The sequence below is a fragment of the Rhamphochromis longiceps genome, linkage group LG7 (genome assembly GCF_057381845.1).
Source record: "Rhamphochromis longiceps isolate RC_006_pf linkage group LG7, R_longiceps_female_GT1.1, whole genome shotgun sequence".
Lineage (NCBI taxonomy): Eukaryota > Metazoa > Chordata > Actinopteri > Cichliformes > Cichlidae > Rhamphochromis > Rhamphochromis longiceps.
The window spans coordinates 59,812,889-59,828,013 of record NC_140563.1 but is presented as its reverse complement, the minus strand read 5'-3'; the positions used below and the strand labels follow the sequence as shown (position 1 = coordinate 59,828,013).

At 38.0% G+C, this 15,125-nt stretch overlaps 1 protein-coding gene across 2 annotated transcripts; it reads right to left on the bottom strand.

The window, feature by feature from the left end:
• Positions 1–8,644: 8,644 nt before the first annotated feature.
• psmb7 (proteasome 20S subunit beta 7) lies at positions 8,645–14,899 on the bottom strand. Of its 2 annotated transcripts, XM_085414618.1 has the most exons (9): positions 14,799–14,899; positions 13,290–13,383; positions 12,696–12,793; positions 12,398–12,538; positions 12,139–12,254; positions 11,470–11,528; positions 10,624–10,775; positions 9,200–9,226; positions 8,645–8,911 (listed from the first exon to the last, which is right to left on the bottom strand). In XM_085414618.1, exons 1-9 carry the CDS (start codon positions 14,858–14,860, stop codon positions 8,800–8,802), a joined length of 861 nt encoding a protein of 286 aa, XP_085270744.1. In that variant the 5' UTR covers positions 14,861–14,899; the 3' UTR covers positions 8,645–8,799. The 2 variants fall into 2 exon arrangements, with proteins under 2 accessions (XP_085270744.1, XP_085270745.1); XM_085414619.1 differs by lacking the exon at positions 9,200–9,226 and having other exon boundaries at positions 14,799–14,898.
• Between the last annotated feature and the right edge of the window lie 226 nt (positions 14,900–15,125).

Sequence of the window (15,125 nt, the reverse complement as noted above, 5' to 3'; positions counted from 1 at the left end):
GACCAGTTTGAAATGATAAATTACAGATGTATGTAAATGGTTTTATAATGGCCTCAATGACTCTTTTAACCACTATCATATCAATATCATTACAATCCAAAGATTTGTGATTTTTACATTTTTTGACAATTTCAAGAACTTCATTTTCATCAACGGCTGTGAGAAACATAGAATATGGATTTCTGTCAATCAGTGTATCGGGTTTTTCCTGTGCTTTCCCAGGATGAGTGATTGTTCTTGCTAAATTTGGTCCAGCAGTTACAAAGAATTCATTGAGACTATTTGCCACAACATCCATATTGTATTCTTCATGGTCATTACAAATGAAATACTTGGGATAGTTCTTTTGTCCAGTCCCACATTTTATAACACTGTTCAGGATTTCCCATAATCTTTTATTATTATTTCTATTTATATCTAATTGCTTCTTATAGTATTCCTTTTTACTAAATCTAAGTATATTAGTTAACCTATTTTTATATCTTTTGTATCTGATTTCAGCATCTTTAGTTCTCGTTCTTAAGAACTCTCTGTATAGAGCATTTTTCTTTATACATGCATTTTGCAGACCTTTTGTTATCCATGGACAGTCCATATATTTCTGTTTCCTACTATATTGCTTTATTGGACAGTTGGTATTGTACAGTAATGTAAATATTCTAAGGAATTTATTATAAGCACTATTAACGTCCTGTTCCTGATATACTTCACCCCAGTTTTCCTTCAATAAATCTTTTTTAAATGCATTCATTCTTTCTTCTGTTCTTACTCGTCTGTACTCTTTTTTACTGTCCATTTTATTGATCTTGTAATTCCTATCATAGATTGTAAAAACTGGAAGATGGTCACTTATGTCGTTAATCAGGAGTCCACTTACAGTCTTATTTTCAATGTCATTTGTAAAAATGTTGTCTATGAGAGTTGCACAATGTGATGTAATCCTGGTAGGTCTAGTAATTTTAGGGAATAGGTTCATACAGTGCATTGTGTTTATAAATTCCTCAGTGGTTTTATGTTTATTTGGGTTTAGCAAATCAATATTGAAGTCTCCACAAATGAAAACTTTTTTGCGAGCTATTTCAATAAATGTTTCTTCTATCCAGTCTTTAAATGTCTCAATACTACTACCTGGAGCTCTGTATATACAGCTAATGAGCACATTTTTACTTTTTTCTTTACAAATTTCAACTGTAATACATTCTAGTACATTATCTTTTTTTTTTTTTTTTTTTCTTCCGCCTGTCCCATTTGATTCTTTAGCCATCAGAATTGTTGTCTGAAGACCAACAAGGATACCCAATGGATTTACTTTGCCAAATGGATCATCGTGGCATTGCCGTATTGGTCCATTTGGTCGATCTTTGTTTTTATTATTTATTATATTTTATTTTCAGATGTTACAGACGGGACAGACATGAGTGAGAGATAGGAAAGGGAGAAAGAAAGAGGAAGGAAAGGAAAAACAGAAGGGGAGAGGGACAGTGAGAAAGGGGGGGAGAAAAAAAATCTCCTGGATCACCTGTTGAGAGAAGAATAGAAAACAAGCAAAAAAAGACAAAAAAAAAAGAAACAAAGCAACATACTAAACACAACACCATCGCATTAATCTAGCTAAGTGTAAACAGCAGTAAATACTAAATATTCAATGTTGTTGTGCAGCACGCAGGACAGATGTGCTTCGAAGTAGCAGCCAAGAAAGGTGTAATTTGGGTCTACGAGCAGTGAACACCCGTGTGCATACCTGTGTGGATCAGCGCGTTTGTATTCCAAAGGTTTCTCCATGTAATGATCTGCTAGGGAGTGTGGGGGGGCCACAGCCCCGTCCTCCAGGGTGTGAGGCAGGTATGGAGGAGATCAAAACTCCAGACATCCAGAGGCCCCCAGAACACAAGAAACCATGGAAGACCAACAGAGGGGCAGCCGCGCCACTGTTCCAGTAAGAGCTTTCTAGTACATTATCAATCACCATCGTCATCTTTTCCACCACATTAAATTTCAAGGATTTGTCCACATACAAGGCCACTCCTCCTCCTCCTTTGTTTCGCCTAGTTATAAATGTGAATTCATAATCCTCCAGTTCAAAGTCTGTTCCTTTTTCCATATTGATCCAAGTTTCTGATAAGGCAATGACACTAAATGGATGTGAAAACTGGTTAAGATATTCTTTGATATGACTAAAATTAGCATAGAGACTTCTACAGTTAAAGTGGATAATTGATAATTTATTCTCAGTTTTAATCCTCTGATTGTAGTCTTTATTTGTATAGTAGCAGCAATTGTTATTGTTAGATGAGAAAAAGTTGTTGTCTGGATCTATTTCATATTCCAAGTCATGTGTGTTGTGATCCATATAGTTAAATGTTTTCAGTTCCAATTGATCATATTCTGCAACTGTCTGACTGATGCAGCTGATTCTTCCAGATGTATCTGAGTTCTAAATACACTCTCATATTATATAATCTTAACTAGAGATGGACCGATCCGATATTACGTATCGGTATCGGTCCGATACTGACCTAAATTACTGGATCGGATATCGGAGAAAAATAAAAAATGTAATCCGATCCATTAAATATCACGAAAGCACCTCACAAAACTTGCAACACGCTGTAACTCACCTCAGAACGTTAGCACGTCGGAGCAGTATGCATCACGTGATAGAGCGGCTGTGGCATGCGGGACCTGTCGGTGGTCTGGATAGCATGTGGAGCTTCGCTAGCAACCTGGCATTTCATCTCCGACTAAGTTATCCCCGAGAGAAGTAAAGCAAGTGTGTAAGTCCATCTCTGAATGTTTGTAAAGCATTCCTGCGTTAAGCTTAACAAGCGACTGCCTCTCGCTCTCCGGCTGCTACTTCAATCATGAAACTGCTTAATGATCAGCTGATCGGCTTTTCTGTCGCGAGTCCGTCTGTCTTGTTTGTTTTTGCCCCACTTTGCACCAGAAAGAGGAAACCAGCGGCTGAACAACAGCAGCACGTTTAAGCTTGATAAGCTGTTGTTAGAATTTATTTAATATTACTTTCTACTCGAGGCTGACGTAACTGTGCAGGGGCGGATCTAGCAAAGTTTAGCCAGGGGGGCCGATAAGGGCATGAACAGGGAAAAGGGGGCACAAAGACATACTTTTCTTTCTTACTCTCATTTAAAATGTCGAGCTTTTAATAAATAATTATCTGACACCCAAAGTTTTAATTTGATGTAAAATGAATAGAAGTCAATTACTGTATATAGTGACTATTAAGTCTAATATATATACCCTAGTAAGCTATAGTACTTTTTACTTTGGGATGGTACCATCTGTGCTGTCTGCAATTTTGTTGAAGAAAGATGCTGAATCTATTTAATATTTCTTGAAAAATAATTGATTTCTGTGCATTTTTTTCACACTTCATCAAATTAAGGTTGATTACGTCGATTAAGCATCATGAGGTGGAGCGTGAGGGGTGGTTCCCTATTTTTTATTTATTTATTTTTGTTGTTGCTGGGAGTTGGAACCCTATTAGTTAGGTTGCTTAATATTTACGCTAAGTACTCTTTAAAATACCAGAATAGTGAGGATGGTGTAGGTTTAAGTTTATTAGATTGATCAGTATTGCTGAACTATGAAATATTTTTTTTGTATACAGGTATAACAGAATAGCTTTAGTGTAGTTGTTGTTTTAAACTTGAGTATGAACTTGCAGACTTGCAAAATGCAGCAAGATATTTTAAAAAACAGTTTCGTTGATTAAAAAACACTATATCGGATTCATATCGGTATCGGCAGATATCCAAATTTATGATATCGGTATCGGTATCGGACATAAAAAAAGTGGTATCGTGCCATCTCTAATCTTAACACACAAAATATTACTTTTTTTCTGACAAAACTAATCAAAAATAAAGAAGCAGTGTGTGGAAAAATAACTAAACCCCTGCTTACAGAGGAAATAATAGGATAAGGAACAGCCAGCTAATCAAATGTCTCTTATTAAGAATAATAATACAAACAATAAGAATAACGTTATTGATCCCAGAATTTTTTCTGATGCTGCCTCTCCAACAGACTAGAAAAGCACACTTGTTGCTCAGTTATTCCAAGCACACCGCCACAGACTGATAGAACATCTGCAGCTGATGATAAAGGATTATTAGCAAGTGCAACTATCTATGACAGCCGTTGTCTTAGTTTGCTAGTCGGGAGCATTCAGAAGTGTGTTCATTATTAGTTGAAAAGATATCAGTAATGATCTTAGAGAAACGAAAACAATTTGAAGTCCAACATTCTACAGTGAGAAATATTATTCACAAACGCAATATTCAGAGAGACATCTGTCTGTGTGGTAAATATTAAAGTTCTTGACAGTAATTGGAAAAAGACTAAATAATTATTACTTGTTCAGAAGGGTTACTAGGAGCAAGACCCTTCACCATAAGAAGAACACATCAGCACAGCTTGAGTTTGCAAAGCTGTATCTCAGCAAACGATAAGACTTTTTAAACAAGTGGAAACGTTTGGCCAAGTTTGGAGAAAACCAAATGTAGCGTATCAGCACAAACATCTAATTCCAACTGTCAAGCACATTGGTGGAGGCATAATCTTTTGGCCTTGCTTTGCTCTGAGTCAACCATGAACTTCTCTGTATAGTATTCTAAGTAAAGTATTCTAGAGTAAAATGTGGGGCCATCTTTCCAACAACTAAAGCCTGGCTGAAACCGTGTCATGCAGCAGGAAATTATTCCCAGCACACCAGAAAATATACAACAGGGTGGCTAAAAAGAAAATAATCAGTGTGTTGCAACGGCCCAGTCAACATTAAGACCTAAACCTTGAAATGTTGTGGTGAGAGTTTAAGACAGTGGTCCCCAACCCCCGGGCCTCGGACCGGTACCAGTCCGCGAGAGTTGAGGCTCAGGTGTGAAATGTATAGTTTTCAGGGTTTTTATCGGTTTTCAGCGTTATTTTGTTATCGTTTTTATCGTTTACTCGGTTTTCCTGGATCTTTTCACGTGTGTTATGAATAAATATTTTTTTCGGTACCAGTACTAGTTTTATTTTGTTGTATTTATCCGCAACACCTTAAAGGCCTGTCCATGAAAATATTGTCGGGCATAAACCGGTCCATGGCGCAAAAAAGGTTGGGGACCGCTGATTTAAGAGATCTCGGAATGCCCGGAAACCTCGATGAGCCTCAATGACATAAAGAAGAGTGTGCCAATTTTCATCCACAGGCATGTAAGAGACTGATAAAGTCATTAAGAAAATCATTACTTAAATATTTTGCTGCTATTTTTGAAGTATTTGAAGTATTTATTTATTTATTGTCATTGTCAAGAACAATGAAATTGCGTTTGGGGCTTCCATACAACCCAAAAAAAAGAAGAAAATAATAAATACCCCTTAAAACCCAAGTGTACATATTTAACCCAGTGTGACTCCAATGCAATAAGACAATCCTTAGCAATAATGTTCGTAGAAATTCAGACAAAGACCTGAGAAACATGACAAAATACAACAATGCAACCCATTCAATATTATTGTACTGTGAGATATGATATCAGATATGATAGTTATCTATTTAAGAAAGAGGGGGGGGGCAGGAGGGGGAAGAGAATAAAGATATGATGCACCAATGCAGACCAGTTCATTGCTATGGTGGTTTCTATAAGCTCTTGAATCATGGTGTGTACTTCTTCATTTGACAAAAACTAAACCAAAAGGGCAGCATTATGTTAAAAACTGACACCCTGTAATATGTCACATGTTGTTCTTCATTTGAATTTAAATCATTTTGAACCCAGGTAAAGACCTGGTGATGGTCTGCAAAGGGTGTACTATCTTTTATTATTTTTTGACTATATCCAAATCAAAAATTACTCCATGGTTCCTCACATTGTACACAACTTTCCTGTTTTGGGGGGCTACTCACTTGTTTTAAAAAATAGGGACAACCTAAACGCTCCCCAAAAAATGAAGGCGAAACATATCTATCGCCCCTGGTGTTTGGGTGCAGTATAGGTCATAAACCCTGTCTCTTCCATGTGAGCGGATGGGACTAGGGTCAAGTCAACACAAACAAGGTCTCCTCAGATAAATTTTTCCCATAGATGCTTTATGCAATTATTTGTATTTAGTATGCTAGATGCTTGTATAGGCATTTGTATATAAGAGTATGCTTATGCATATGTGGATGCTGTTAGGAATAAAATTATTAAATAAAGCTGTTTTTGTGATTTTTATATACACATTCCAAGTGTGCTCATTAAGAGCTGGCACTCCGTGTAGTAAAGGTCAGAAGCATTAGTTCAGATTGATTGAATTGAACTATTGAGATTGATATGTTGAGTTGCAGTGGGATTGCAAATATGCTTATAGATCATAACTAGTTAAAGTCAGGGGGATATTTTTCTTGGCCAAGGGAGTGTGAACAGAATGTCTCAGACTTAGCTAGCAATTCTCAGCCTGTTATTTTCTACTTATTATCTAATATTAATACAGCAAGGTTAGGGAGCGAGGTGTTTTTCTTTCTGTCTTTTTCCAGGAAAAGGAGCAGGGTTTCGAGACGATGACTGAAGTGCAGAGGAATATCGAGTCAGAGACGACAGGACCGGCCGCATTGTTTTTCAGGAGAAGATAGTCAAAATAATATTTGTTTTTGTTGTGATATAGAACTGCATTACCCCATCATCATCGTCATCCCCTTTGTGAAGCAGATCGTTGGTTCACATTGATTCCAGCGTGCTGTAACTTGTAATTTCAACTGCTGAAACAAATTAAATCTTTTAAAAGACAGTCACTCTCCTGGATTCCTGAAGGAAAGAAACAAAGAAAACAATGTCTTGTAATCTTTTTACCTTTTTTTAAAACCATTTTTTGAGCACTTAATTTACACCTTAATTTACACCATGCTTTGTTTATGGTCACACAATTTTCAAAAATTGTGGAAACACCCCTGCTTCGCTTTCACCCTCTAGCTCATTAGGGTGGACACTCTCCCTCTCTAACTGGTTCGTTAAGGATCACTAGATTGCTAGGGTCTGCTCCTTACTACATAAAGCACATTGAAATGTGAAGTGTTGTAAAAGAGTACTATATAAACAAAATTGAATTGAAAACTGCATACTTGGAGGTGCATACTTCCATCTAGTAAATACACAGTAGGGAGTGTTCATCACTGCTACTTCTCTGGGCATCAGTACAGCTCGTATCTTTTCTTCCAATTGTTCTTCACTCTTTTCCCTTCTGAGAGTTGTAGTGCTTTGGTGAGAGCCACAATCTCTGGCACCTGATCTGAGGCTGGCTGTGTAATTTTTCCCTTTTCCGTTCCCTTTCTCTCCCCTGTAACAACATCAGTCTGTATACAAGGTGAGATCCGGATGCTCCAGTGGTTCAGTTCGTAGATCTGATGTAGATGCAGGTAATTCTTCATAATCTATTTCATCCTGTGTGTCATAATTATCCCTCTGGCTTCTGAGTATCACTGGCGAACCATATGACCAATCTTAGTCACTCATCCTCTCATTTCCTCAGGGCTGCTGAGCTCCAATTGAAATCCCCTGATGTGGAGGAATCGGCATAGACCAGGGCCTCAACGACCATGTGCCCTCCTTACCTGAGATCTGTGGTTACATCCACTTTGGCAGTCATATTGGGCCAATTTGTCATTAACTTATTTAATCTCTTGGTCCCCTCCTTCAAAAAGGACCACCTTCTCTCTTCCTCACACTGTTCACCAGCATCCTGTTGTTTTTCCTTCCTCTGCATCAGGTTCTCCCATAGGTGTGACATCTATTATCCCTGAATTCAACTACTGCCTGAGCTGTAGACCAGCGTTCCCATGTGTGCTGTAATATTTAGGCAAACTCACACAATCAGGTAATTCTGGGTAAAGTTTGGGCACAGTACAAACTCCAGGTCTTGTAGTCAGCAGTCCAGTTCTTTGTTATGTGGTCTTCACCTTGAAACTTGTAGTCTGGACTTTTACTTAGTCCAGTAGCACATATCTACGGTCGTCACCATGTGCTCTCGCTTGATATCCATTTCATCCCTCCTTCCTTCCATTCTTTCTGTGCTTGCTCATATTCTCCTAAGGAGTACAGCCAAATACCCAGGCTGCACCCCTGGGTATTAGCCCCTCAAGACAAGATGATACATACCATTCCTTTTTCCAGTTACCCCCATCTCTTGTTGAATTTCTTTTCCGTTGTAGATCTGGCTTTCTTATCTTCTATACTATCCAACATCCTGTCGTTGACATATTTTTCTAATTGACCCAAATTCTCCATTTCAGGTGAGATTGCAATGTCCGCCATTACGGTCTTATTTAAATTCTCTTTTACTGTTTAATGTATTTTCATATTTCTCTTTTTTTTTTAACGTTTTAATTGTTTTATGTTTTTATTTTTGTTTATCTTCTAGGGATAAGGACTCCCTTACTCCCAGGTCTAATTATTTCTTTCCTTATTCCATTTCATTTCTCTTTTATTCTTTAAAACCAAACAAAAACGGCAGTTACTAAGAATTAAACAAAAAAATATATATTTTAAAATGATGAAAACGCAATGTTTTTCTCTTTTTCCAAAACTAGAAACCTCAACTTTAAAATTATTTTTGTTAAAGTAAAAAACTTTTGGAATTAAACATTTAAGACAGTAAGCAGCTGTGATATGACTGAATCTTTTGAGACCATTTTATTTCTAGTTCAAATTTAGGCACAGCCAGGAACAAAACCAGGGAAAAATATTTTATTTCAAAAAATGGGAAAAACATGCAACGTGTTTTAGGCTTTATCAGGGTAGTGAGTCACACCATTCCATTTTAGGAGGTGTCCATGGTCTGTACAGACTCCTCCAGCAGCTCCAGGTCAATTGGAGTTACAGCCTTGGTCAGGACACCTGTAGTTCCCTGTTTGTACTTGTAGTCGCCGGTTCTACAAAGAGATACATGGAATAAAGATTTCCAATTAAAAAAAAACAAAACCCCAGAGCTCATCGCTTCCATGTAACAAGTCTGTGCTGGCGCTCATTTAATACACATTTCATTTTTATTAGCACAACATGCCACTTCATCTAAAGCACACTGCCATGCACATTAGTTAGGCGAAGTCACACTAAGCAGGCCCAGTGGACCCAAATCAGAAATGTGGTTAGTAGTCCACTCAGGTAAAGGTGACAGACTGTTAGGCTTGGACTACAAAAAATGCACTCTGTATACTCACAGCTGTAAGGCTTCAAGCTCAGTGGCTCTTCAAGCAGAACAAGACAACAATTCAGCGTCTGATCATCAAATGCTGCTTGTCCACATGTCCAATTTAACACAAGTGTACAAGTGCAGCAGCTAAATATCTTGAATTCTCAGGTCTCATAGTGACTCACAGTCCCAAATGACAATTTATTAAAGGAACAGAACTTTCACTGTTCTTTACAATCCATTTGACTTGTGTTGGTCAGACATGAAGCAGCAGCATCTGCTCTTACAACTGGCTGCATTTGAGTGCTCAACGCGAATTGTGTGACAACAACCTCAACTTTGAACTGAAAATCCCCCAAATATGAGACGTTTTAGTTCCCCAACGCAAGAAACAACATGCCTCGAGTTTGCGTTCACCACGTAATCACAGTTAAGCACAGGGTATAAAATAAAATAATAATTCATTCGTTCATTTCAAAGGGATGGAGCCTTTCCAAATACCATCAGTCTATGACAATGTTAAAATGCAGATGGCAGCAATCACACATGCAGGACTAATGATTAATAACTCCAATAAGGTGACAAAAAACAAAACAAAAAGTGTCCTGGGTTTAAACAGTGACCAGAACTTGACAGCTGCCTCATAATGGATCCCCTCTGTGTGATGTCTGGGTGCAAGAACAGACATGGCTCTTTACAGAAGGACTGGCCACATTGATTGCAAACTCAAAACCAGCCAAGAGGTGATTAAAAAACTGATGACAATGCAATGTAGGAAGAACACTGGCAACCACCAGCTCGACTCCTCAGCCTCTTAGTAGAGACACTTATGGTATCAATTTGGAAATACTACATCACTGTGTTCTTAAGTTATCACATTGAGAAGATTTTCAGAAAACTTACTCTGACCTTGAGATCAAGGTCACAGATTCAAACTCGTCCAAGACTTTTGGCAGATGCACATAATCAATTTGAAGCGCCTACGTTATCACATTCACAAACTTAAGTGTCCACGCCGCCCACCTGCCTGGTGGGGTGAGGACAACACCCCATCAGTCTTTTACAGCCGAGGGGTAAAAATTTGTAGTGGCCTGTTAAGGAGTACGTTTAGCAGAAGAAAGTTGTGTGAAATTTTTTACAAGTTGTTCATTTAGATACTTGTAAGGCTGCTTTTAGGGTCACAGCTTACCCCCTTAGTATGAGGAAAATAAACTTTGTGTCACTTCCTTCAGGCTGAGCAGGAGTTGGGGAGACAGAATCTGTAGTTATATTTAAAAACCAGAATTCAGAATTAACTCATCTGTTTCTGGGACTGAAAACTCCCAGAAAAACATTTCCATCAGCTCTGGATTATCCAACTCACGTCATCATGGTAACAACCTCAGGAAGGGATGAAATTCAGATGCTAATTCAAAAGCTAAACTATCGTTGCTGAAGCATTATCGTTCTTACCTGACACCTTTCTTGTTGGCCTCATCATGTGGTCTGATGTAGTTCACTTTGTTCTTGGTGATGACACACAGGTCGATGTTGCTGCCAGAGCCCAAATCATTAAAGATGCCTGCAGCAATGGCATCACGCACAAGCTGCTTGGCTGCATCCTCCTTTGGAAACAATTTTTTTTTTTTTAAAATTAAAAATTACATCATCACATTTATTTTTTTTAAAATCTGCAGGTAGCATGTTGTGTCTATGTGAACTACTTGTCTGACCATGTCTTAACCTTTATTTTAGTATAATGGTCTGTAAAACATTGGGAAAGAGTTCAGTACTGTGTTTCCATTTGAAAGTGATTAACAAAATCTTCCTCCACTGTTATTTTTTTTTAATGTCACATGTGGTTACACGTAGTTTCATTTCTTTAAAATAGAATACGTGGCAAATCCTTCAGGTATTACACTCTTCTTTGGAACCTGCTCCCAGTTTGGGACATAATCTCTACTTTTAAGATTAAGTTTAGGCTGCTAACGTACTTGCATTTAAATGTCATTACTGCATGTTAGTTTCTGTTTTGTCCTTGTCTTTGCACTTTTTTCACCCTCTTCCCTTTCAGTGACCGATGGCTGCTGGAACCTTCCCAACATGACTCTTCTGGTGGTTTCTTCACATTAAAAAGGGAGTTCTTTGTTCCCACTGTCACCAAGTGCACCTCATAGTCTTAATGTTGAGGTTTTCTCTCTAATACTGTAGGATCTTTAGTTTACAATATCAAGTACCTTGAGGTGAGTCCTGTTGTGAACTGGTGATATATAAATAGAATTAATTAAACTGAATAAAATACACAAGTGGCAGAATCACCTCCATGTCAGGCTTGTAACGGTCCTCAAACACTGCCATGGCAGCTAGGGACCCGGAACCTGTAGGGGGAAAAAAAAATGTACATTACTAAGGTGCCAACTGCCATAATTAACCGAGTCAGAAAACATGACAAACAGAACACATTACCACTATAACTCATCTCCAGTCACCTGACACGACTCTACATTAAACACCATTAATCATGACTAAGAATCAATTCTGTCGGCATGAACCAGGTCACAGACCTATATTCATTCTTTTAAATGTGTAGGATCAGACCCTCATATAATCCTACTTCAAATACACCAAATTATTCCTAAATGAGTGAAAACAACTTTCCCAGTGAAAAGGTGAACAAGCTGGGTAACAGAAAGAAATGTGAAACCGTTTTACCCAGACTGCAACACCTCCTGACAGAAATTTAAATTTGTGAATTATCATTTTTATTTCATTTATGTTTTGCAATTTATGTTGGTCCGTCTATTTTAGTAGAAACATTTGTGACATTTTACAGGAAAATACCAGGATATATACATTTAAGACTATCAAACTAAAAATATCAATGTTTGATGTTTGGTTCATGTTGCCACTGTTGGTTTTACACAGATCCAACGACACATAAAGCTGGAGCTTATACATGAGAGGCATATAGCAGTGTGTGGCACTGACCCATAGTAACATAGGGCAACTTGTCAGTGGAGCCGTGAGGGTAGATGCTGTAAAGATGAGGGCCATTGCAGTCTACTCCACCCAGGACCAGGGCAGCACCAATGTAACCCTGGTACCTACAAACACAATCACATATACCATTTTCTTTTTTTATATAAACTTTTAACAAGAGCAGAAATATGCAATGTAATTTGTTCCTCACTTTCTTTAGGACTACTATTACATGACAATACTGAGTTACAGAGAAGGAAGCGTATACCTGAACAGCATCTGTTTGAGCATGCGGTTGGCGGTGGCAACACGTGGCAGCCTGCCTGTGGAGAGGGAGTGCAACTCCAGGTTGGAGGAGATAAGCTGAGTGGTCATCTCTGTGTCTGCAGCTGTTCCTGCCCCACAGCAGCTGGACAATAATGCAGTTGCACCAGAATCAATGAGACATTAATTTAAAAAATAAATAAATAGGGATATTTTCTCAAAGCTTTGTGTGTACGTATAAGTATAAAATCTAGATTTAAAAGAAAAAAAAAAATCACAAAGCTCAAAAACCTGTTACTTACTAAATGTTTGGGGATATGTAGTGGATCTTGGAGCAGTTCTTGTCTGCTACTATCATTCCCTCAGTGGCTCGTGTGTCAGCTCCAAGGACAACTCCATCCTTCACGAAAAAAACACAACACAACATTCAAACTCTAAAGAGCCACTCTGAAACACTGCTGGCTTTAGTGCTATTCCGCAAAGGTAAATAATAATTTAATACTTTGTTTCTGAACCCAAGTATCTTATAGTACGAGTATACCAATTCTGCAGAAGACTAAATTCTGATTAACTGTTTAATTCTTTAACAGTCAACAGTTTTTCATTATTGTAATACTTTGTTTAAATCTATTGAAAGCAAACTTTAAAAAAATAAGTACCCTATGTTTATATGCACTCAACAATAACCCTGTCAGTGCGCCCCAGGGCAGCTGTGGCTACAATGTAGCTTGCCATCACCAGTGTGTGAATGTGTGTGTGAATGGGTGAATGACTGAATGTAGTGTAAAGCGCTTTGGGGTCCATGGACTAAATAAAGCGCTATACAAATACAGGCCATTTACAACACACTCGCTCCTAACTGACCAATGTGCAGCAGCCTGGTTTTGGTAGCTCACCTTAAAGACAACACCGCAGATTGTGGTTCCTGTTTTTCGAGCAGCAGGGACGCTGCAACCCACTTTGCTAGCTTCAATTTCCAAAACTGCATTTCTGTGAAGAAAAAATATTACTGGTATTACCTAACACGACTGCACAGCTACACAAACACAATTGTGTTCATATGTCATCTATTGAACATTTTTTACTTTCTACTGAAGCAGCCTTGCATCACAGTCAAAAGTTCAAAATATTCTTTACTTACATTGCCAATAAGCAAATAATACAAACATAAAAAAGCTTTGGTTTAGAATAGCACTCACAATGACAATAACAGAGCTCAGTTTTGTTTTTTGTCTCACATGTTTTTGAATTTCCAGAGCAAGATGGCTAGTTTTAATACATTTTCTTTAATGAGTCGCCTTTATCAGGGGAACGTTTAAAGAGCACATAGGTTTTAGAATATTAGTTCAGTTAGTTTTGCATTTCTATTTTATGTCAGTTAGGCAAAAAGTTTTTCATATTTATATTATAACACAACAATTTATATCATAACACGTTATAATATAAGGGTATATTATGTAATTATTATATTATAACATAACCATGTTATAACTTGTTTCAGTCCACTTTTCATGTCAATAACTGAATTGGGGGTCCGCTTCGTGTTTTTATCGTTTTAAATATTTTTTCTTTAGCCCATTTTGAATATTTATTTTAAATTCAGTTGCGTTTTAATTTGTTTATTGAGTACAAGATCCTGACTGCGAGTCGCTGGAAGCAGGTGAAGGAAGGGACTGCCGAATGTTGACTGGTTGACAAGTGTGCCGGAATAGAGCATAGTGATCGCGGAGTTGATCGTGAATGAGAAAACCCCGAAAAAAAACGTCAAAGATAAAAAAGAAGAAGAAGAAAAGAATGAAAAGGACAGAGTGTGAACACTTTTTGACACTCAGTTCCACTTCAGCTCTTTATATGTTACGACCCAACAAGAGCGGACAGACACTGTCTATGCACACTTCATATTTAATTTAGCCAATTTTGCAATATGGTTTCAGTTAATCTTCATACTATTTCAGACGTCTCGTTTTTAATTTGGATGCGAGTTCGTGTTTTTTTCACAACTAGCTAACCATAATCCCCTGATTGGCTAGGCTAGGCGGGGGGTTCGGGTTCCTAAATAAAAACTGCCAGGACCTGTTTTATTTTACCTAACCTAACGAAGTTCAGACTGTTTTTTTTTTTTTTTTAAACGAAATGACTTCACTGCAACATATATAAAAACACACGCAAAACCCACTATGAACAGCAAAGCCTGTCGTGGTTTTAAACATGAGCGGCATGTGAATCGTTAATACTAACATGGGGGAAAAGCCTGAGTCACTGTGTGGAAGCCGAGTTAGCATCACTGGGAAAGCCAAACGAAAAGGCGACAAACCTAAGCGGCGTCCACATTTAAACAGTGGCATCTATTAAACTCAATGATGTACTTCCTCTGCTCTAATTTTCATTCGCGGAAAAACGCTCACCTTTTACAGTTGTCGAAACTGAAACCCCCGAAAGCTGGCCGGACTGCTGTCAGTGTCGCCATCTTAGTGAATGAATGCTGTATTTCCGGGAAGTAAAGGAAGTTGGTCTATATGTTATGGGGACCATATTGCGGTATGGCAAGCCAGAAGAGCCAAACATCGGCACCGAGTGGCGTTTTGAATGCCCCCACTTGAGTGGCAAAAAACCAAAAACGTACCACTGCTCAAATTATCTCAAGTCCTAGAAGTAAAAAGGCAAACTTAAGTTTCACATTCTTCTTTTATTAGAAATAATCGGATTATTATGATTTGTGTGGCATCAAATTT

What these genes read in the sequence shown, in the direction of transcription:
- psmb7 (XM_085414618.1), bottom strand. Translation starts at nt 14,860, where the DNA reads ATGGCGACACTGACAGCAGTCCGGCCAGCTTTCGGGGGTTTCAGTTTC. An exon ending in AGTTTCGACAACTGTAAAAG is followed by an intron (nt 13,384 to 14,798) that starts GTGAGCGTTTTT and finishes TTTTCTTCACAG; the next exon opens with AAATGCAGTTTTGGAAATTG. An exon ending in GCCAACAAGAAAGGTGTCAG is followed by an intron (nt 9,227 to 10,623) that starts GTAAGAACGATA and finishes TTCTGCTTGAAG; the next exon opens with AGCCACTGAGCTTGAAGCCT.